The sequence below is a fragment of the Gossypium hirsutum genome, chromosome A13, assembly GCF_007990345.1.
Source record: "Gossypium hirsutum isolate 1008001.06 chromosome A13, Gossypium_hirsutum_v2.1, whole genome shotgun sequence".
In the NCBI taxonomy this organism is placed as follows: domain Eukaryota; kingdom Viridiplantae; phylum Streptophyta; class Magnoliopsida; order Malvales; family Malvaceae; genus Gossypium; species Gossypium hirsutum.
Window position 1 is genome coordinate 86746665 of NC_053436.1, and position 23216 is coordinate 86769880.

General features: G+C 32.9%; 1 protein-coding gene and 1 long non-coding RNA gene across 2 annotated transcripts; both read left to right on the forward strand.

Moving 5' to 3' along the window:
* Positions 1 to 8211: 8211 nt before the first annotated feature.
* On the forward strand, positions 8212 to 20406 carry LOC107919530 (uncharacterized). Its single transcript, XM_016848975.2, has 3 exons — positions 8212 to 8381; positions 8489 to 8653; positions 19796 to 20406. The coding sequence occupies exons 1-3, from the start codon at positions 8265 to 8267 to the stop codon at positions 19988 to 19990; spliced, it is 477 nt and encodes a 158-aa protein (XP_016704464.1). The 5' UTR covers positions 8212 to 8264; the 3' UTR covers positions 19991 to 20406.
* A 611-nt stretch (positions 20407 to 21017) lies between these two features.
* LOC107894731 (uncharacterized) lies at positions 21018 to 22658 on the forward strand. The gene is made up of 4 exons (XR_001683236.2): positions 21018 to 21130; positions 21230 to 21314; positions 21879 to 21949; positions 22380 to 22658. It is a non-coding gene; the product is annotated as an uncharacterized lncRNA (long non-coding RNA).
* The last annotated feature ends 558 nt before the right edge of the window (positions 22659 to 23216 follow it).

Below are 23216 nucleotides of genomic sequence, written 5' to 3' on the forward strand. Positions count from 1 at the left end.
ATCATTTGGTGATGCGATGCTCCCTAAGCTACCATAGAGACTTATTAGCAAATCATACCTAAGCGTTTTAAACAACTAACACATGGCTATAAAGCTCAATAAGTAACAAAGCTAATCAAAATTTATCCTAAGTCTTTATGAACCTTGAGTCCCTCTAGAAGAATCATGATTTTTATTTTATTTAAGCAACATTGTCACTATTTTAACCCCTTTCATGTGAGTTTACAAATTAAGCATCAACTTATAGTTTGATGATTTATTAACAATTCTCATTATGTATGCGTTCCCAATTTGGTGTTTGATTCATTTATGAATTTTACCTTTTAGATTCAGTTTTCATCCCTAAGGGCTTACACAATTGTTAACTCATCTTAATAACTCCTTAAGGGTTTCAAATAGACCATAATTTGTTAGATGTTTTATTACACCACTTTCTTAAATGCTTACTTTTCCATCCCATTCCTTACCCTTAATACATTTTCAAACAGTAATAACATCTAACAATTTCAAGAACTATTTCATACAATAACAAAATCAGTTTAAGTTAAGCCATTAGTAAGCCTAGAAAAATAAAGAAGGGATACTAAGGACAAGTTGTTCGGAACTACAATAACAGAAGTTCTAAAGCGTAGAAGTCCAAAGACCATATCAGAATCACACCGTAGTGCCAAGAATAAGAGCACCAAAGTGCAAGTAACTGGAGTACCAAAGAACAAATAAGGATTCTCCTAGCCATGCCGATCATATCCAAATTATTTATCTAAGCTATTAGGGCCTTGTTTCAAGGTTGTTAGAATATTAGTAAACTTATTTACCAAATAAAATTACAGCTCTGTATCGGGATTCATGGCATAAACCATTATAATATAAAGTGATAATTTAAATTATGACATTATGTCACTAGACAAGATTTTCAAAGCTTTCATTTAATCTCCATAAGGAACATCTTACAAGGTTCTTTCTTAAAGTTGTTTTCATGCTGATAATTATGATTCTAATATCATTCGACAAAGTCAAACTTTATTTAGTTGTTCAAAACCACATTTTTCAATCATACAAAATATAAGCTTACACTATTATATTCAATATAATTACAATAAATTTAATTAAATATAAAATAATTATTTACAAAAGATTTTCATAAATCTTACGACCATTTCGATATTTTAGGCTAGTATCAACACTTTTTGACTTAAAGTAAGACCTTGCTCTTTGACATTTTTTTTGCCATAGTGGCCTTATCCAATCTTTTCCATATTGTTGACATGGTCCCTTCACATACATGCAAATCCTATTAAGTTCATATTTTCGTCCATGGAAACTTTCATAACATTATTACATAATTGACTATAAAGCCTCACTTAGTTACACAACTTTTCTACCATATTTTATTACATACTAACACAATTAAACATCTAATTATAAAATTAATTTCATGATTCCTAAACTTACTAACTTAGAGCAAGTATGAGTATTCAAGATACTTACCTTGATGTATGCTTCCTAACACTTGATCAAGCTTCCATGAAAACCAATCCACCATTAATTAAGTCTGGATTTTTATGAACCAACATTTCCCCATTTCCATACAATAAAAATATATATCAAATATTAACATAATTATTTCTAAGTTTTTTTCACAGTATTTCTCAAAAAATTAAACTAATGGAGGTTTAGGAAACCATTTCTTACCATTGTTTAAGCTTTTTCGCACTAGCTTTATCTTCTCTCGCAAAAGCTCCATAAACCCTAGGCTGTCATCTGAATAAATTGATGGAGAAATTGAGCTTAGGAGGTTTTTTCCAATAATATTTTAACAAAATCTTAAGGTGGAAAGTGAAAATTTTTAGAGAATTTGAAAAAAATAAGCAAGAAAATGGAAGCATATCCAACTAGGGGTGAGCATTCGATCGAATCGAATCGAATCGAATAAAAAATTTTCGAGTTAATCGAGTTTTCGAATCTTATTCTATCATCCTAACTTTATTTGAAATTTTCTCGAATCGAGTCGAGTGAGATGGAATTCGAATCGAATCGAATCGAATATATTTGTTCGAGTTAAGTTTTTAAAAAAATGACTAGCGTTATTTATTTTTATGTAATTTTTCAAAAAAATAATTTTCTTTAAAGTTTTTAAACATGATCATACAACAAAAAATTAAAGTAAATAAGAGACTAAATACAAGCAACACAACATCAACCCAAATAAACAACATTAGTCAAAAAAAACAACAAAAAAATACAAGAAGATTATAATAAAAAAACATAAGTAAAAGTCAAAGTAAACAACATGAGTCGAAGTAAAAAACGACATTATAATAAAAAAAATATAAGCAAAAGTCTAAAATACAATAGAAACCTACACCACTCCAAACAAAAAAATAAATAAATAACACAACAAAAGTTCAATTAACCAACAAAAATAACAAACCAAACCAAACTAATAACAATAACACATTAGCTCAAAAACCATTATAGAATAGTTTAAGTTTCTTCATGAGTCCAAATAAACAACAAAAACAATACAACAACATTGTAATAAAAAAAACATAAGCAAAAGTCCAAAATACAATAGAAACCTACACCAGTCCAAAAAAAAAAGAACACAACAAAAGCTCAATTATCCAACAACAATAACAAAACAAACCAAACTAATAACAATAACACATCAGTTCAAAAACCATTATAGAATAGTTTAACTTTCTTCTTGTGCTTCAATCACAGTTGATAATCTTGAAACATCTAGTAAAAGCATTGATTGAGTTAGTTAAATGATAAAAATATTTGCAAAAATAAATTAAATAAACATTTAACTTTATAAACTAATGCTAAGTATGTTACCTTCTTGATCTTCGGGTATTTTGAATAAATCTAGCAAATTTAAAAACAAAAGTGTTAGTTAAATTATGGGAATGCTTACTAATATAAATAATACAAAAGCTTATTTTATAAATTAAAATTTATATATTACCATCTTCCATAGTTTGAAGTTCATCAACATAATATTCAAGATTGATGGCATCATTAGATTTCCGAAGCTAATCTTGTGTGCAAACCAAAGCCTCGACCATGAGAGGAGCTAGAGAACTTCTAAAACTATCGAGAACAGGTCCACCCATGCTAAATGCACTTTCTGAGGCAACTGTTGAGATAGAAATATCAAGAATATCTCGAGCCATTTGTGCAAGAATAGGGAATCTAGGACTGTTCATTTTCCACCACAATAGTAAATCAAATGAACTTGAATTGTTTACTTCTTCATCCTCACCCAAATATCTATCCAACTTAGATTTGCTTTCTAATCCAACTTGTTTCTTCTTCTTAAGGTATTTTTGTTTGGCCAAGCCCGTTTTCATTTCTGACTGATCTATTTCCATTGAACTGCAAAGATTTGTTGAAGAACTAGATCTACCTTCAAACAATTCAATTCTCCCTGCATTAGAAAAATACTCATTGAACAAGCAATGCAATTCTTTATCAATCATTTTCATAATGTCATTAGCAACATTAGGAAAAAGCAAGTTGACCCCAAAGTCCAAAAAACTCATTTTACATCGCGGATCAAAGATGACCGGCAAGTAAACTAGCATGTTGATCTTGTTTCCTTCACCCAATACTTATTATATTTCTCTCTCATTTTGGAAGTCATAGAAATTATGTCTAGATCTCCACAATCTTGCCACCCATCAAAAAGACAATGCACATCCGTCAATACTTCAAAAAGTGAATGAGAGGTAACATGCAAGGATCCGGATACCTTCAATGTAAGATGATAAAAAGGCTCCAATACTTTTATAACTCTTCGAAAAATTTCCCAATCATCAAATGTAGGAACTCTATCTCCAGCAGTAAGATCAAGAAAAAAATTATGGTCATCACGTACATATGATTCAAATGCACGCTCATATTTTTCGGCCACCTTTAACATCATATATGTTGAGTTCCATCTAGTAGGCACATCTAAACACAATTGAGCCTTACTATCTATCATTTCTTCTTTTACCGGTGGTTGAATTTTATCAACCTCGATGGTGATGCTCTTATATACCTCACAGCACCTCTAACTCGATCCACTGACACAGAAGCATCCTTAATACCGTATTACACAATGAGATTAAGAATGTGTGCAACACATCTCATATGAATAATTTTTCCAGTTGCAATAGAAGCATTTCGATGATTGAATTTCTTTCTCAAATATTCAATGGTAACACTATTGGCGGATGCATTATCAACCGTAATTGTGAAGACCATCTCAATCCCCCAATCTCGAAGACATTTTTCAATGGCTTGACCTATACTTTCACCTTTATGAGCGGATATTGGGCAAAAATTTATAATCCTTTTTTGCAACCTCCACTCATCATCCACCCAATGTGCTGTTAAAACCATATAAGATATCCTCTGCAATGAAGTCCAAGTGTCTGTAGTCAAACAAACTCTACTTATATCTTTTTCAAAACAGTTCTTCATCACACTCTTCATGGAGTTAAATAAATCAAGACAATCTCTTCTAATTGTCCAACGAGATGGAAGACTAAACCGTGGGCATGCTATAGAAAAAAGTATTTGAAACCCTCTCCCTCTACAATTTTAAAAGGTAGTCCATCCACAATTATCATACGAACTAATGCTTTTCTAACAGCATCTTTATCAAACACCCAAGTTGATAAATCCGTTGTTTCTTGGCTAACCTTCACAAATGCTAATTTTGATTGCTTCGAATTAGAAATATTACCTCGAGGTCTTTTTAGGCATGTTTTCAAATGGTTATTCAAATTTGTTGTAAAACCCAAAGTTGATTCCATGGTGTAAGTAACATCACAGGTATTGCACCTTGCTCTCTTCTCCCCCTCTTTAGTCACAAATTTGGTGAAATGGTTCCAACAAGCTGATCTTGGAGTAATCTTTTTTCGAACATTTTCATTGGTTGTTGTTTGATCATCTTTACTTGGGGAAGAATTTTGTGAACTTTGAGTTGAACCATCTCGCTTTGGATCACTCATCTACAAGTAAACATTTGTTGCAATCACTAACCATGACCAATAATTGATTTAAAATCAAACTTAATAAATTAGTTAAATTAAAAATTAATTAATATAATAGTACAATAGCATAAATTAATTAATATAATAGTACAATAGCATAAATTAAAAATAGATAGCACTTAATAACACATTATAAGGATACTAATTCATATTTGTTAAGGGTTATTGTACATCAAGTGGAATAGTGGATAAAGCTAAAATCCCCTGAACCCCCATCATCGCCCACTGCTGTAGGTTTTTTCTTCTTCAATCATTGAAGAAAAATTAGCTAATTCATAAGGAAAAAAATCATACGAGAATTTACTAATTACAACTTGAACCAGTAATACAAAATTAATTAACTAGTTAACTCATTCATAGTAAGTAATACACATAAACCTAGTATCATCGGATCACATTTTGATAGGTGAATTATAATGCAATCCATACAATGAAGAATTTTAATACTAATTGATTTCATCCGAAATGTTCTTCATACAAAATGAATTAAGATTTCCTCACTTTTCAGCCAAAACAAAATTATATTGAAGAAACAAGAAAACAACTTCTACAAGGCCTCAACAGATCAAAACTTTTGTCAATATTCCAACTCACCATGTTTGATTAGTTCTTCCTTTAGTGGTTCAGGTATTTGTCGAATAAAACTGGCCTTTGCATCTGCAATTAACTTCTTCCTGCACAAAAGTAGTTGAAGGTAAGAATCAAGGTTTGACATTTACGACGTTGATACAAATTGTGGGGATATTATTGCAATAAAAAGAAAATGTATTAAAAAGGAAAAAAGAGTGTGTAGTGCATCTAGCAAAGGAAATAGAAAGGCCATTTGTTTTGTTTTACTCTTGGGAAACTACAAAAACTTGCTGCAAAGAAAAGGGGCATACAAATTGAAATCCATGGTGAAAGGGAACCAGACATCACACAGCATCCCTCATAAAACAAACATTACATCTCAAAATGACCATTTATCCTAAAACGATACATTATGAATGAAACCCGCAGCATTTTTGCAGGCAAGAAAGCAAACTAAATTCTTACAAACTAAACATAGGCTCAAATCAATTCAATCACAGCAACACTTCTATCTCATTATCCAGGTTTATGTACGCGCATGTTTATATCAAGGTTGAGTAATAAATAAGCCTTAGGTTTGAAAAACAATGCTTGAAAGCATTTTATTGACTCAAAAGCTCTGGGGAACCAAGTCAGCCTTGGCTTGGAAAAAGAAAAAAAAATTGTCTTTCTTTGCAAGTATATGCTTCTACAGAAGTTTATCATACATGCCAACAATTTACACCATTTTCATGAAAATCTACAGCAAGAAGAATGCGTCAAAATTCCTAAAGAAATCATGCATGCAAACTAAACATAGAAATTAAATTACCCATACATGGACGTGTTACATAACAGTTCAACAAAGACTTACACTACAAGAAAAAAGGGCTTTAGCGGCGTTTTTAGTGGCGTTTGGACAAAAAACGCCGCAAATATTATACATTAGCGGCGTTTGCAATAAAACGCCGCAAAAAATTGAGCAATAGCGACGTTTTTGGTCCAAACGCCGCTAAAAACTGAGCAATAGCGGCGTTTTTGGTCCAAACGCCGCTATAGATCGAGGTTTTAGAGGCGCTTCTGGAAAAACGCCACTATAGGTCGAGGTTTTAGCGGCACTTCTGGAAAAACGCCGCTATAGGTCGAGGTTTTAGCGGCGCTTTTGGAAAAACGCCGCTATAGGTCGAGGTTTTAGCGGCGCTTTTGGAGAAGCGCCGCTATAGATCGAGCTTTTAGCGGCGCTTTTGAAAAACGCCGCAAAAAATATATCTGTCTATTTATTATTTAACTTGTTTCTTTATATTAATTAAAATGCAATTTATTTTTCAAAAAAATAATGACACGTAGAAAAAATTTGAAAGTAAAAAATATAGAAAAATATTTGTTAAAAATGAAAAAATTAATTATCATTATAGTTTAGGGTTTAGTGTATATGGTTTAGGGTTTAAGGTTTAAGATTTAAGAGTTACTATTTTAAGGTTTATGGGTTATGGGTTTAGTGTTTATGATTTATGGTTTAAGGGTTGGGGTTTAAGGTTAGGGGTTTAGAGGTTTAGGGTTTATGGGTTATATTCTATAATTTAAGGTTTAATGGATAGGGGTTAGCAATTTAGGGTTTGGATTAATAAGTATTTTTAATTTATATATTAAATAATTTCTTATATAATTGTAAAAGAGATAAAATTAATTTTAATATATTAAAATTATGATTATAGTTTAAATTATTTAAGAGATAATAGATAAACTTTATATATATTAAAATGGTTTAGGATTTAAGGTTTAGTTGAGATTTGTTAAATGATGAAATTTTATACTATCAATTAATGCTTTTATAGTTAAAAATATTTAATCTAAACCATTTGATATATTTAAGTATTAGATTTAAAAAAAATTGATAAATAAATAAAATAAAGTAACAGATTAATATGAATAGGTAACTATCTATTTTGAATAAGACCAATTTATAACAAATAAAAATGAAATACAAAAACTAAAATCATTCCACATCTAACATCTAGCAAAATAATTATATTTTAGATTTGAAGAAATACCTCTAATAAAATGGAGATTAGATCGGAAAAGAATAATATAAAATCATATTTAACTTCTCAATCTTTAATAAAAATTTGATATGTGAGAGATTAATTGCTTACATTGGATAATTCTAACTTAATAATTAATTATACCCATTTAATTATTTGTTTTCTTATTAAAATATATGATATTTATTTTGAGAGTACTTAGTTTTTTCTTTTATAAAAATCTAATTTATAAAAAATAGTAATAAAAAATATTTTATAAAATCATGTAACTAATAATTTTTAAAAGACAAAAAAAATTTAGTAAAGTAAATCGACGTCGTTTTATTCAAAATGCAATAATTTTTTGCGGCGTTTTTAAGTAAAACGCCACACGTAAAAATCATTTTCCTTCCTCACGTGTTTTATCCCCAAAAATTTCCCCCTAAAACCCCTAATTTTCCCCCTTAAAATCATTTTTTTCCTTTCATCTTAGCCCATTTCAACTTTCCTTCCTTCATTGATTTCTATGTGTTTTTTATTTTAAATCTCTCTACAACATATATCAGTTGAAGCTTTAACCTTTATACCTAAATACAAGATTTGGAGTTTAAAAAAGCATCAGTCTTTGTTCTTTTGTGTATAAATCATGAGATTTGTTTGGTTTCTAAGAAAATATTTTATTCATGTTTGGAAGATTTTCTTCACCACCTCTTTGTTTCATTTTCCCGAGAAAATGTTGGACTTGACGGAAATTCCCAAGTTGGTAAGTATAATCTCTCTGGGTCTTCTTCATTTTTTCATCATCATAATCAATCGTTTCATTTCTAATATAAATCCTTGAAAAAAATTTATCTTCGAATTTGGGGATAGGATTTGGCATCTTCCAATGAGATTTCAACACAAAAAATCTCAGTTTCAGATCATATAGGTGGGTTTCAATACACAGTTGATAAACACGATAGCTTCGTTATCGACATGGATAGTTTCTCTTATGGAGGACTCAATAAAGGAATCAATCAAAACCCAAGAATCACAGTAAGTTTACTTTATTTTTTCTGGGAAAATTTCCAAAATCTTGCAATATCTCTTCAAGCAAGTGTGGCCTTTTCTTTGTTGCTAATAGTCTATTTTGCTCTAACTATTATGTTGTGTATTGCAATGCCAAATGTGTAGTTGCATTGAAAATGAAAGTCAATTCACTTCAGGTATTCTTTTCTTTTTCCTCTTATGAATCCGATATTGAAATGTGTTTTAATTCAATTTTGAGTAATTGATTTTTTTTTTAGTTTTATTATCTTTGAATCTGCTGATTTGATTTACTGGAAACGATTTTCCTGATTTTGGGTAATTAGAATTGGATTTGATCCATGGTATTTGTGGATTGTGAAGGTATTGATTCAAGAACAAAGCAATCAACCTAGCTTCTTTTCTTTTTTTCTTTTTGTTCAAAATAGTGTAAATTAATTGTTTAAGATTGTAAGCCTATGAGTAATTGAACCAAATAATCCTTGTTCTAGCCAAATATTCGTAAAATTCTCCCCCTGGTGGACTGTAAATTGAGTTATCGATCTGATTGCGGAAATGCTGTGTAACGCCCCCACGCCCGAGACCATCACCGGAGTCGAGCTTGAGGGGTTACCGAACATAATTTATCAATTTAAGAACTTCAAATCATTTGTTTCTACATTCACAGCTTTCTAGCTACTCGTATCACAGTTACAAGAAAAATCATATCTCGAGTTACGAAACTCAAAATTAAGATCCGTAACTTTTTCCTGAATCTAGACTCAGATATCTATTTACTAATTTTTTTCTAGAATTTTTTATTGGGCCAATTAGTACAGTTTATTAATTAAAGTATCCCCTATTTCAGGGTTCGACTGCTCTGACCTCTGTTTATTACGAATCAGATATATATCTATAAAAAATTTCAATGACTATGAGGTTTGTTTCTATTAAAACTAGACTCAATAATGAATCTGTACATATAAATAACAACTTCTAATTATTTTAGTAAAATTTATTATGAATTTTTAAAGTCAGAACAGGGGATCCAGAAATCACTCTGGCCGTGTTTCGCAAAAGTTTAAATATCTCATAAAATATAATTTATATTTCTGTTTTGTTCAATCCATATGAAAATAGACTCATTAAGCTTCAATTTCATAACTTACTCATCATTTAGTTCCATTTATACTATTTTTAGTGATTTTTCAAATTCATGTCATTGCTGCAGCAATATTCTGTTTTAAGGCAAGTTTCATCTTTCCATGAATTTTTATGAACTAGATAACCTGTTAAACTTCCATGATATCAAACTTGATCTAAATTAGCCATCACCATGACTTATCAATATCAAACATTTTCTCAACCAAACATGGCCATATCATAAAATTATTTACACAAATAGGTATATTGCTATACATGCCATACTTAAGTAGTTGTACAAGCCATTTACCAAGATAAAAGTCCTTTGGATAGTGTGATCGAACCTTCGACCCGTCCCAATTCTCGAGCTGGCTTGTTCAAAACTACAGTGAATGAAAAGGAAGGAGTAAGCATAAATGCTTAGTAAGTTCATATGTAAATAACAAGTAACATAACAATACAAATATACCAAACAACTTTAGCATGGTATCACCAAAACATGTCATATTTCTAAACATCATTCATCATCTTACCACCTTATCGTTGTTGTATCTATTATCAACCTGAGGGTTAAGAACATACCTGTCCAAAGTGTCCATTTCACAACACTTACCAATACGTTGCTTGCATCTTAAGTGTTCTTTCATTTCACTAGAAATTTCACCCGTTGAACACGTCGGAATACAACTCGGATACACGGATAACTTGCACATAAGTGCCTCATATGTAATCAAGAAATCATGTAACCCGCCCCTAAGTGAACTTGGACTCAACTCAACGAGCTCGGGCGTTCGCATCCATAAGTGAACTCGGACTCAACTCAACGAGTTCGGATGCCTAGTTACATTTCACGAACTCGGACTCAACTCAACGAGTTCAGAAATTCGCATCCATAAGTGAACTCGAACTCAAATCAACGAGTTCGGATGCTCAACCATCCTAGTGACATGTCACTTGTATCCTAATCTATTCCTAAGGTTCAAACGGGCTTTTTTCCTTGATCTCACATTGCCATCTTCCATGGAATATCAGAACCGATACTCGGTTGCAATTCATATTTATCAAGTAGTAAACATAATTTGCATATTACTCAACATTAACCACAAAGCATAATATTTCACGATAAAAAAATCAGCATATCATATAATTAACATCAATAACTTAAAAATAACATTTATGCTACATTATTTACACATGATCTTACCTAGGTACCAAAATATAAAGATTTTGCAATTTAGTCCACAATCTTTTCTTTTCCTCGATCACGACTTGAATCTCGTTTTTCTTGATCTATAATACCAAATTAATCTTATTTAATACATACATTTATCAAAACAGCATTTAATACGAACTTTAAAAAAATTACACTTTTGCCCCTAAACTTTTGCATAATTACACTTTTGCCCCTAGGCTCGGGAATTAAACTTTATTCCTTATTCTTATGTTTTATAACATGCTGATCACTTTTCCCTTCTATGGCAACATCAAATTCTCTCTCTAACATATACTTGTGACTATTAGGTATTTTTGCCGATTAAGCCCTTTTACTCGTTTTCACTAAAAACCGAGTAGCACAAGTTGTCTAACATAATTTAAAACCCCATATTCTATCATAAAACATCAAAATACACAAATTTCACCTATGGGTTTTTTTCCAAATATAAACCCTAGGTTGAATTATTGCTAGCATAAGCTTAATCGAGCTTCCGGGATTCTAAAAACGTAAAGAACATTAAAAACGGGGCTTGGAATCACTTACTATGGAGCTTGGAAGCTTGAAACAAACCCTAGCTATGGAGAACCCTTGAAATTTCGGCCTAATGAAGAAGATGGACAAAAATTGGCTTTTAATTTTGTTTTTAATTCATTTTAATAACTAAATGACCAAAATACCCTTACTACTAAACTTTCCAAAAATTCCTTCCATGTCCTAATTTTGTCCATGAACTTAAAATTGGTCAAATTTCTATTTAAGACCTCCTCATTAATATTCCAAAACAATTTCATACTAAAAACTTCTAGAATGCAAGTTTTGCAGCTTATTTGATTTAGTCCCTACTTTCAATTTAAGCACTTTAGGCATAGAATTTCATCATGAAATTTTCACACAATCATGCAATCATATCATAAATATCAAAATCATTGTAAAATAATTATTTCTATCTCGGATTTGTGGTCACGAAATCACTATTGCAATTAAACCCTAATTCAGGATATTACAACTCTCCCCCTGTTAAGGATTTTCGTCCTCGAAAATCTTACCGGTAAACAGGTGTGGGTATTGGTTTCTCATAGTTTCTTCAGGTTCCCATGTAGTCTCTTCTACCCCATGCTTTTGCCACAACACTTTTACAAGTGCAACACTTTTATTTCTTAGTTGTTTGACTTCTCGAGCTAAAATCTTAATCGGTTCTTCTTCATAAGTCATATCCGGTTGCAGTTCAGTTTCTATCGGTGAAATTATATGTGAAGGATCCGAACGATACCGACGTAACATAGATACGTGAAACACATCATGAATCTTTTCTAATTCGGGTGGTAACGCTAGCCGATATGCTACCGGTCCAACTTTTTCAATTATTTCATACGGTCTAATAAAACGCGGACTTAACTTGCCCTTTCGTCCAAATCTAAGGAATTTCTTCCATGGAGACACTTTCAAAAATACCTTATCACCAACTTGAAACTCCATTTCCTTTCGTTTCAAATCCGCATAAGATTTCTGTCTATCTGAAGCAGCTTTCAAACAATCTCGAATCACTTTCACCTTTTCTTCGGTTTCTTTTATTAAATCAACTCCATAAATCTGATTTTCCTTGAGTTCAGTCTAATACAATGGCGTCCGACATTTACGACCATATAATGCTTCATAAGGTGCCATCTTCAAACTTGTCTGATAACTATTATTATAAGCAAATTCTACCAATGGTAAATACTTTTCCCAACTACCTTGAAATTCCAATACACAACATCTGAGCATGTCTTCAAGAATCTGAATTACTCTCTCTGATTGTCCATCAGTTTGTGGATGAAAGGCAGTGCTGAAATTTAACTTTGTACCTAATGCTTCTTGAACTTTTGCCAAAATCGTGAGGTAAACCTCGGATCTCTATCCGAAATGATTGACAAAGGTATCCCATGAAGTCTAACAATTTCTCGGATATACAATTCAGCCAACTTATTAAGAGAATAATCTGTACGTACTGGAATAAAATGAGCCGATTTAGTCAGTCTGTCAACTATTGCCCAGATGGCATTTTTCTTCCCTGGAGTTAACGGCAACCCTGATATAAAATCCATAGTAATCTGATCCCATTTCCATTCAGGAACCATAATAGGCTGGAGTAATCCCGAAGGTACTTGGTGTTCAGCTTTCACTTGTTGGCAAACTAAGCACTTTGATACAAACTCGGAAATATCTCTTTTCATTCCACTCTACCAGTACATTTTCTTCAAGTCATTATACATCTTCGTACTGCCCGGATGAACCGCTAAACAACCATTATGTGCTTCATGCAAAATCTTTTGAATCAACTCATCATTTTTCGGTACACAAATCCGATTTTTAAACATCAAACAACCATCAGAACCGATTCTGAAATCTGATCCCGTATCAGCTTCACACTGTTTTCTTTTGGCTAGCAAATCTTGATCATTTTTTTGAGCTTCAGAAATCTCTTGTAAAAACATCGGTCTTGCTCTTAACTCTGCTAGAATCGAACCGTCATCTGATATTTTCAACTGAGTGTTCATAACTCTCAAAGCAAACAACAACTTTCTGCTTAAAGCATCGGCAACCACATTCGCTTTTCCCGAATGATAATCAATAACAAGCTCGTAATCTTTCAATAACTCCAACTATCTTCGCTGTCTCAAATTCAAGTCTTTTTGTGACATCAAGTATTTAAGACTTTTGTGATCGGTATATACTCGGCACTTTTCACCATACAAATAATGTCGCCAAATCTTCAAAGCAAATACCACCGCAGCCAATTCCAAATCGTGAGTAGGATAATTCTTCTCATGAGGTTTTAACTGTCTCGAAGCATAAGCCACCACTTTTTCTTCTTGCATGAGTACACACCCCAAACCATTTAGAGAAGCATCACTATACACCACAAATTCTTTACCTGATTCGGGTTGTATCAACACTGGTGCTTAAGTTAATAACTTTTTCAATTCTTCGAAACTCTGTTGACATTTTTCCGTCAATTCAAATTTAACATCCTTTCAGAGTAGTCTAGTCATAGGAGCAGCAATTATAGAAAATCCATTTACGAACCGCCGATAATACCCAGCTAGCCCCAAGAAACTTCTAACTTCAGTTACGTTTTTTGGTGGTTTCCAATCAACAATGGTTGAAATTTTACTAGGATCAACTCGTATACCATCACCTGAAACAATATGACCCAAAAATCCAATTTCCGGAGCCAAAATTCACTTTTACTAAACTTAGCATACAGCTGCTTATCTCTCAAAGTTTTCAAAACTATTCTCAAATGCTCAGCATGCTCTGTCTCATCTTTTGAATAAATTAAAATATCATCTATAAACACTACAACAAATCTGTCCAAGTATGGCCGAAATATGCGATTCATTAAATCCATAAACACAGCAGGAGCATTTGTCAACCCGAATGGCATAACTAAAAATTCATAATGACCGTGCCTTGTTCTAAAAGTAGTTTTAGGCACATCTGACTCTTTTACTCGCAGCTGATAATACCCAGATCTCAAGTCAATCTTTGAAAACCATGTCGCTCCTTTTAGCTGATCAAACAAATCATCAATTCTCGGCAACGGATACTTGTTTTTTATTGTCACCTTGTTTAACTGCCGATAATCAACACATAATCTCATAGAACCATCCTTCTTTTTCACAAATAACACGGGAGCACCCCAGGTGAAAAACTCGGTCTCACAAAGCCTTTATCAGTCAACTCTTGCAACTGCGACTTTAATTCTTTCAACTCTGTTGGTGCCATTCTATATGGAGCAATCGGGATCGGAGCTGTTCCCGGTATTAAATCAATACCAAATTCTACTTCCCTGACTGGAGGCAAACCCGGTAATTCTTCTGGAAATACGTCCGCAAATTCACACACAATTGGCACTGATTCAACTTTCTTTTCAACTTCTTTTGTATTAATTACATATGCCTAATAAGCTTCATAACCCTTTCTCAAATATCTCTGAGCCGACATCGAAGAAATCATACTAGATAATGCCTCTGACTTGTCTGGCTCAACCTGCAGAATTTCACCACTTTCACACTTTAATTCTATAACCTTTTCTTTGCAATTTATTATAGCATCATGCAATGTCAACCAATCCATACCCAAAATAACATCAAATTCATCAAACGGCAACAACATCAAGTCGGCCGGAAAGTAATGACCCCGAATCATTAAAGGGCATTTCTTGCTTACTTTATCAACTATCATGCATTTGCCTAACGGGTTCGACACTCTAATCATAAATTCTGTGTTCTCAATAGGTATATTCATACGAGACACCAGTTTAATGCATACGTATGAATGAGTAGAACCAGGATCAATCAAAGCAATAACATTAATATCATAAAGAGAAAATGTACCGGTAATCACATCGGGTGAGGAAGCATCTTCACGCGCTTTAATAGCATAAGTTCTAGCCGGCGCTCTTCCCTCAGATCTAACTGTTGCATCTCTGGCTACATTCTTACTGCTTGTTTCACTTCCAGCTTTTCTCGGATACCTTCCCCTCGAGTTTGCACCACTAGCTTTTACACTCTGAAATTTTTCTTTCTCAGCTCTCTCTGGGCAGTCTCTAATAAAATGATCCGGAGAACCACATCGAAAACATTCATTTGCTCTGCACGGACCAAAATGATTTCTACCACACCGCTGGCACTCGGGTTTAACAAATCTCGAGTTCCCTACACTGGCTGCAGAAGTATTCTGAGATTTAGGACCCACATTCTGCTTCTTAAAATTTCCATATGATTGCCCAGCTGAAACTTGGGAACGAGGATTCATATTTCTTGACTTTCCGGGTTGCTGTGAAGGTGCCTTACTCATTGGCCTTTTCTTTCAATTTCGTGTCTCAGCCTCTACCTTCCTCTTCTCTTTAAGTAGTTCTTCAGCCTTACAAGCTCGATCAACTAGGACTACCATTTCTTTCAGTTCAAGGATCCCGACAAATACTTTAATGTCTTCGTTGAGCCCGTCTTCAAATCGTCGGCACATCTTGGCTTCTGTAGGAACATATTCCCTGGCATACTTACTCAATCGAACAAACTCTCTTTCATATTCTGAGACTGTCATATTACCTTGCTTCAGCTCAAGAAACTCTTTACATTTCTGATCAATAAATCTTTCACTAATATATTTCTTCCGAAACTCTTCTTGAAAGAATTCCCAAGTTACCCTCTCTTTCGGTACCACCGAAATCAAAGTCTTCCACCAATTATAGGCTGAATCTCTCAACAAAGATGTAGCACATTTCAAACATTCTTCAGGTGTACAAGATAATTCATCAAATACCCGGACAGAATTTTCAAGCCAGAACTCTACTTTCTCTGCATCATCATCAATATTTGCTCTAAATTCTTCAGCCCCTTGTTTACGAATTCTATCAACGGGGGTTCTGTGAAATTTTATCATATCCACTCCTTGAGGCATTGGAGGCATAGGTTGAGGAATTGGGGGAGGTGGGGGAGGTCGTACATTTGGGTTCGTACGAACGAACTCAGTGTACCATGCACTCATCATTTGGAGAAAGGCTTCCCGATCCCTTTCTCCTCCTCCCTAACCAACAGTAGGAGGTGGGTTTTCAGTCGGCGCTGCCCCTTCAGCCGAAGCTGGCGCATTACTCTCTACTTCATCTTCCATAGCTGGATCGGGATCCATTTACTATATAAAAATCATTTAAAAAGGTCAGAAGTCGTCACACTATCACAATTCATACATATGGCATGTATAGCAAAATCCGTACATACAACACGTAGTCCGAGAACCGACTAAACCTGCTCTGATACCACTAAATGTAACGCCCCCACGCCCGATACCATCACCGGAGTCGAGCTTGAGGGGTTACCGAACATAATTTATCAATTTAAGAACTTCAAATCATTTGTTTCTACATTCACAGCTTTCTAGCTACTCGCATCACAGTTACAAGAAAAATCATATCTCAAGTTACGAAACTCGAAATCAAGATCCGTAAATTTTTCCTGAATCTAGACTCAGATATCTATTTAACAATTTTTTTCTAAAATTTTTTATGGGGCCAATTAGTACAGTTTATTAATTAAAGTATCCCTTGTTTCAGGGTTTGACTGCTCTGACCTCTGTTTATTACGAATCAGATATATATCTATAAAAAATTTCAATGACTATGAGGTTTGTTTCTATTAAAACTAGACTCAATAAGGAATCTGTACATATAAATAAAAACTTCTAATTATTTTAGTAAAATTTATTATGAATTTTTAAAGTCAGAACAGGGGATCCAGAAATCACTCTGGCCCTATTTCGCAAAAGTTTAAATATCTCATAAAATATAATTTATATTCCTGTTTTGTTCAATCCATATGAAAATAGACTCATTAAGCTTCAATTTCATAACTTACTCATCATTTAGTTCTATTTATACTATTTTTAGTGATTTTTCAAATTCATGTCATTGCTGCAGCAATATTCTGTTTTAAGGCAAGTTTCATCTTTCCATGAATTTTTATGAACTAGATAACCTGTTAAACTTCCATGATATCAAACATGATCTAAATTAGCCATCACCATGACTTATCAATATCAAACATTTTCTCAACCAAACATGGCCATATCATAAAATTATTTGCAAAAAATAGGTATATTGCTATACATGCCATACTTAAGTAGTTGTACAAGCCATTTACCAAGATAAAAGTCCTTTGGATAGTGTGATCGAACCATCGACCCGTCCCGATTCTCGAGCTGGCTTGTTCAAAACTACAGTGAATGAAAAGGAAGGAGTAAGCATAAATGCTTAGTAAGTTCATATGTAAATAACAAGTAACATAACAATACAAATATACCAAACAACTTTAGCATGGTATCACCAAAACATATGTCATATTTCTAAACATCATTCATCATCTTACCACCTTATCGTTGTTGTATCTATTATCAACCCGAGGGTTAAGAACATACCTGTCCAAAGTGTCCATTTCACAACACTTACCAATACGTCGCTTGCATCTTAAGTGTTCTTTCATTTCACTAGAAATTTCACCCGTTGAACACGTCGGAATACAACTCGGATACACGGATAATTTGCACATAAGTGCCTCATATGTAATCAAGAAATCATGTAACCCGACCCTAAGTGAAGTCGGACTCAACTCAACGAGCTCGGGCGTTCGCATCCATAAGTGAACTCGGACTCAACTCAACGAGTTCGGATGCCTAGTTACATTTCACGAACTCGGACTCAACTCAACGAGTTCGGACATTCGCATCCATAAGTGAACTCGGACTCAAATCAATGAGTTCGGATGCTCAACCATCCTAGTGACATGTCACTTGTATCCTAATCTATTCCTAAGGTTCAAACGGGCTTTTTTCCTCGATCTCACATTGCCGTCTTCCATGGAATATCAGAACCGATACTCGGTAGCAATTCATATTTATCAAGTAGTAAACATAATTTGCATATTACTCAACATTAACCACAAAGCATAATATTTCACGATAAAAAAATCAGCATATCATATAATTAACATCAATAACTTAAAAATAACATTTATGCTACATTATTTACACATGAACTTACCTTGGTACCAAAATATAAAGATTTTGCAATTTAGTCCACAATCTTTTCTTTTCCTCGATCACGACTTGAATCTCATTTTTCTTGATCTATAATACCAAATTAATCTTATTTAATACATACATTTATCAAAACAGCATTTAATACGAACTTTAAATAAAATTACACTTTTGCCCCTAGGCTCGGGAATTAAATTTTATTCCTTATTCCTATGTTTTATAACATGCTGATCACTTTTCCCTTCTATGGCAACATCAAATTCTCTCTCTAACATATACTTGTGACTATTAGGTATTTTTGCCGATTAAGCCCTTTTACTCGTTTTCACTAAAAACCGAGTAGCACAAGTTGTCTAACATAATTTAAAACCCCATATTCTATCATAAAACATCAAAGTACAAAAATTTCACCTATGGGTATTTTTCCAAATATAAACCCTAGGTTGAATTATTGCTAGCATAAGCTTAATCGAGCTTCCGAGATTCTAAAAACGTAAAGAACATTAAAAACGGGGCTTGGAATCACTTACTATGGAGCTTGGAAGCTTGAAACAAACCCTAGCTATGGAGAACCCTTGAAATTTCGGCCTAATGAAGAAGATGGACAAAAATTGGCTTTTAATTTTGTTTTTAATTCATTTTAATAACTAAATGACCAAAATACCCTTACTACTAAACTTTCCAAAAATTCCTTCCATGTCCTAATTTTGTCCATGAACTTAAAATTGGTCAAATTGCTATTTAAGACCTCCTCATTAATATTCCAAAACAATTTCATACTAAAAACTTCTAGAATGCAAGTTTTGCAGCTTATTTGATTTAGTCCCTACTTTCAATTTAAGCACTTTAGGCATAGAATTTCATCACGAAATTTTCACACAATCATGCAATCATATCATAAACATCAAAATCATTGTAAAATAATTATTTCTATCTCGGATTTGTGGTCACGAAACAACTATTGCAATTAAGCCCTAATTCAGGATATTACATGCTATATCCATTGTACAGATTATAGAAGCATTCATATGCTTTCTCATTGACCTCAGGTTGCTTTTCCCCTTCCTTTCTTTTGGTTTTCTTGTCCACCTAAACTAGATATTGTTATGTGAAATATGGTTTACATAAAGTATCATATGCCCTTTTTTTTGTTTACTTTCTGGACTGATTACACTCTCCATAAGAATGTGAAAGCCTTTTTGGAACGATGACCTTTGAACCATACCTGACCTGCTATGCAGGTTCCTATACAAGTGAATAAGTACTTGGCATATAGTGATGGAATGCGAGTGATTGAGTCAGGGAAGCTGTCCGTACAGTCCACAGCTTCAGATGTTTTACCACATGCTGAATTGGACCAGTTAGTCTTGGAATCCCTTTGGAGATTGCATTTGCTTTCTTTACTGATAGAATTAGATTCATTAAAAATTGCATGAGATTCTTGTTTCTGAATGCGGCTTACCTTAATTAATTTTCCAGGCCAAGTGGTCAGCCTTGTCTCGATTCAGAGGAGTTCAAAATTGTCAGCGACTTAAATGAGGCTATTTCTCAGGAACGCTACAAGGATGCTGGTAGTCTCCCTCTGTCTTTCTCAGACATTGCATTGCTGTTTAACATAGGCTTAAGCCATTTGTCTTTTGTCCAATAGAATATCTATCTAATTATGATTAAAAAGAAGACTGGAGTGTAATTATGTTAGGTCAAGCTGAGCTTAATTAGAATTGTAGCATCGCTTGGACCTTCCTCCTCATTTGTCAGCTTTTTTATTTTTTTTCTGTTAATTATCATTAATATGTTTATTATGATTCTGATGCTCTCTGACAGCTGATTTGAGAGACAAACTTGATAAGTTTCGGGCAGTAAGGAACTTGAGGAAAATCACGTGACAGGTGATGTTTATAATACGTGAATCTTTAAGGGGCTTTAGTGAATTGTGTGGTAGTGTCTCCTGTATCATATCTTCCTATCTATTTATTTATTTATTTTAACAAAACTTGTAATAATTTGTTGCAGTTGTTTATGCTAGAGTTTTCAAGTGTAAACAGCAGTTATTGTTGAAGCTGACATCTATCGATCCGGCGGCAAGCAATTGTTTCTCATCCTTTTTTATTAATTCATATCAATTTATATGAAATAGGAAAGTCCCTTGAATATATATGTATATAAATAATTTTTGTACAGATATAGTTAGAATATTGGTAACAATTATTATTATTATTATTATTATTATTATTATTATATGTTAAAGCACGTTGGTTTATGATGACGCTTAACAAAATATGTTTCTTGTTTCACTTGCTGCCATTAAGTCCAATTTTAAATTACAGATATAATAAAGCCGAGTTGTTTAATATTAATGAACTAACAAGAAATATATATAATGTTTTCGATTTTTTTACTGTCTTGAATATTAAGTAGCATATATATGAAATTATGAACTTGAGCTTGCTTGATTTGTTCCATATGCAGGACAAAGCACTGCAAGAACAGAATACCAAAAACAAGAAAGATTGATATAAAGCTTTATCACTCCTATCAATCACTTACCAACTCCTTGATCACCATGTTTGCCAAAGGTAAAGTCATTGATTATATACATAAATTCCTCAAAAGATAAAAGAATACCAAAAATCTCAATATTCAGCTTGCTTTTTTCTTTTTCCTGTCATGAACAGACAAAAAATGTGATGAAGATGATTATATTCTCACCTACCAGGACAAAGAAGGAGAATGGCTGATTGCAGGAGATATTCCATGGGAGTAAGAATATTTTTCCTTCCTTTTCTTGGTTCCTTACTCTAGTTTTCTTATTACAAGCAACCTTTGCGAATAATAGTAATCATGGAAGGAGTACAAGAAAAAAAAACATAAATTTATCCGGCATTTATAAACATCTGCAATCCTTTTACATTATCTTCTCATAGAAAAGAACTTTAATCAACTTAACATATTGGACCAAATTTTAAATACATACGCAAGTTAAGGTTAAAATTGAATTTATGAATAGAGTGTCTAAATTTGGATGAATTAATGTTGGTTTTGCAGAAATTTTGTTAGGAGTGTGGAGCGAAGGGAGATAGTTAGGAACTGGGGTTGAACATTGGAGTTTGATGGGATTTGCAGTCTACTTTTATAAGCAAAATTTACTAGTTTGTACCAACTTTAGTACTTTGAATATCAATTGTTCCTTCCAATAAGTACGTAGTTTGTAAAATAAAATAAAAAAAGAAAAGAAAAAACATGTAAAATGAGTGAAGTAGTCGTAGATATTTTAAAAAAAGTGGACTTCAACACTGTTAAATGTTCTCTTGTTGCTTTTGCTAGGTTAAGAAGCGAATGAAGAAGCCTATCTATGTCTACTACCAATTGGACAATTTCTACCAGAATCATCGGAGGTATATCTTTTCTACCTTCACTATAAGTTTTGTGCTCCATTATGTGCTCTATTGCATGCTGGCTGATCTTTAAAATGATGTTAAGGATATCCTCTTTTTCATTAGCAGACATCATGCAATATTTTAACTAATTCTATTAGCATTTACCATATGCTTTTTACATGAATCCATATGGTTTTTGGGTTTTATGGAAGTTTATATCTCTTAAACTGGAATAACAACCATCAGTATGAGTTTCTATTAATGTCCTCTAGATATGAAATCAAATTGTGTTGAATTATATTGTAAAACCACCAGAAAATGTTTGTGTCCTCTTAATATCAAACTCTAGAGTCTAGAATCCAGGAACCTCGGTGTGCATAATAGATTATAACTAGATTTATCTGTCAAAGTGACGATGTATCTGATCATTTGGTTTTGCATCATTTAGATATTGAAGGTGCGGCAGAGGATTCAATCTTTTCAAGCTGGAAAAGCTGAGGCTTAGCACTTCTTCAAGTGGAATGTTATTTAATGTTGCATTCCATGATCATTCATCTTAGTTGGAACTTGAATTTTTTGTTATGGAAATAGGGTTTTGTAGCTACCTTGTGTACTAGCTTCTTTAACCATGATGGTTAATTATTACGAGTTTTGTAGTGTTAATTATTACTAGTTTTGTAGCTTCTATTATTTAAACATAATATTTAAATTCTAAATTTAAATTTTAGTTTTAAAGTTAAAATTTTAATAGAAATTTTAATTTAATTAATATTTTTTTATTTATCATTAAAAGTATATAGTTTAAAGTTCAATTTTAAAAAATAAAACATAATATAATATTTATCACAAAAATAAACATTATTTAATAATTTTTTTAAAAGATATGTTCTTTAGTGGCGTTTTCAAAAAAAAGTGCCGCTAAAGGTCATGATTTTTAGCGGCGTTTGCGGGAAAAGCGCCGCTAAAGGTCATGGTCTTTAGCGGCATTTGCGGGAAAATCTGTAATGCCCCCACGCCCGAGACCGTCGCCGGAGTCGAGCTTGAGGTGTTACCGAACATAATTTATCGAATTAAGAACTTCGAATCATTTATTTCTACATTAACAGCTTTCTAGCTACCTGCGTCATAGTTACAAGAAAAATCATATCTCGAGTTAAAAAACTAGAAATCAAGATCCGTAAATTTTTCTTAAATCTAGACTCATATATCTATTTACTAATTTTTTTCTAAAATTTTTGGTTGGGCCAATTAATACAGTTTATTAGTTAAAGTTACCCCTGTTTCA

Coding starts and splice junctions, on each gene's coding strand:
- LOC107919530 (XM_016848975.2), top strand. CDS start 8,265: ATGAGATTTGTTTGGTTTCTAAGAAAATATTTTATTCATGTTTGGAAG. Junction 8,382..8,488: donor TGACGGAAATTCCCAAGTTG/GTAAGTATAATC, acceptor ATTTGGGGATAG/GATTTGGCATCTTCCAATGA. Junction 8,654..19,795: donor ATCAAAACCCAAGAATCACA/GTAAGTTTACTT, acceptor CCTGCTATGCAG/GTTCCTATACAAGTGAATAA.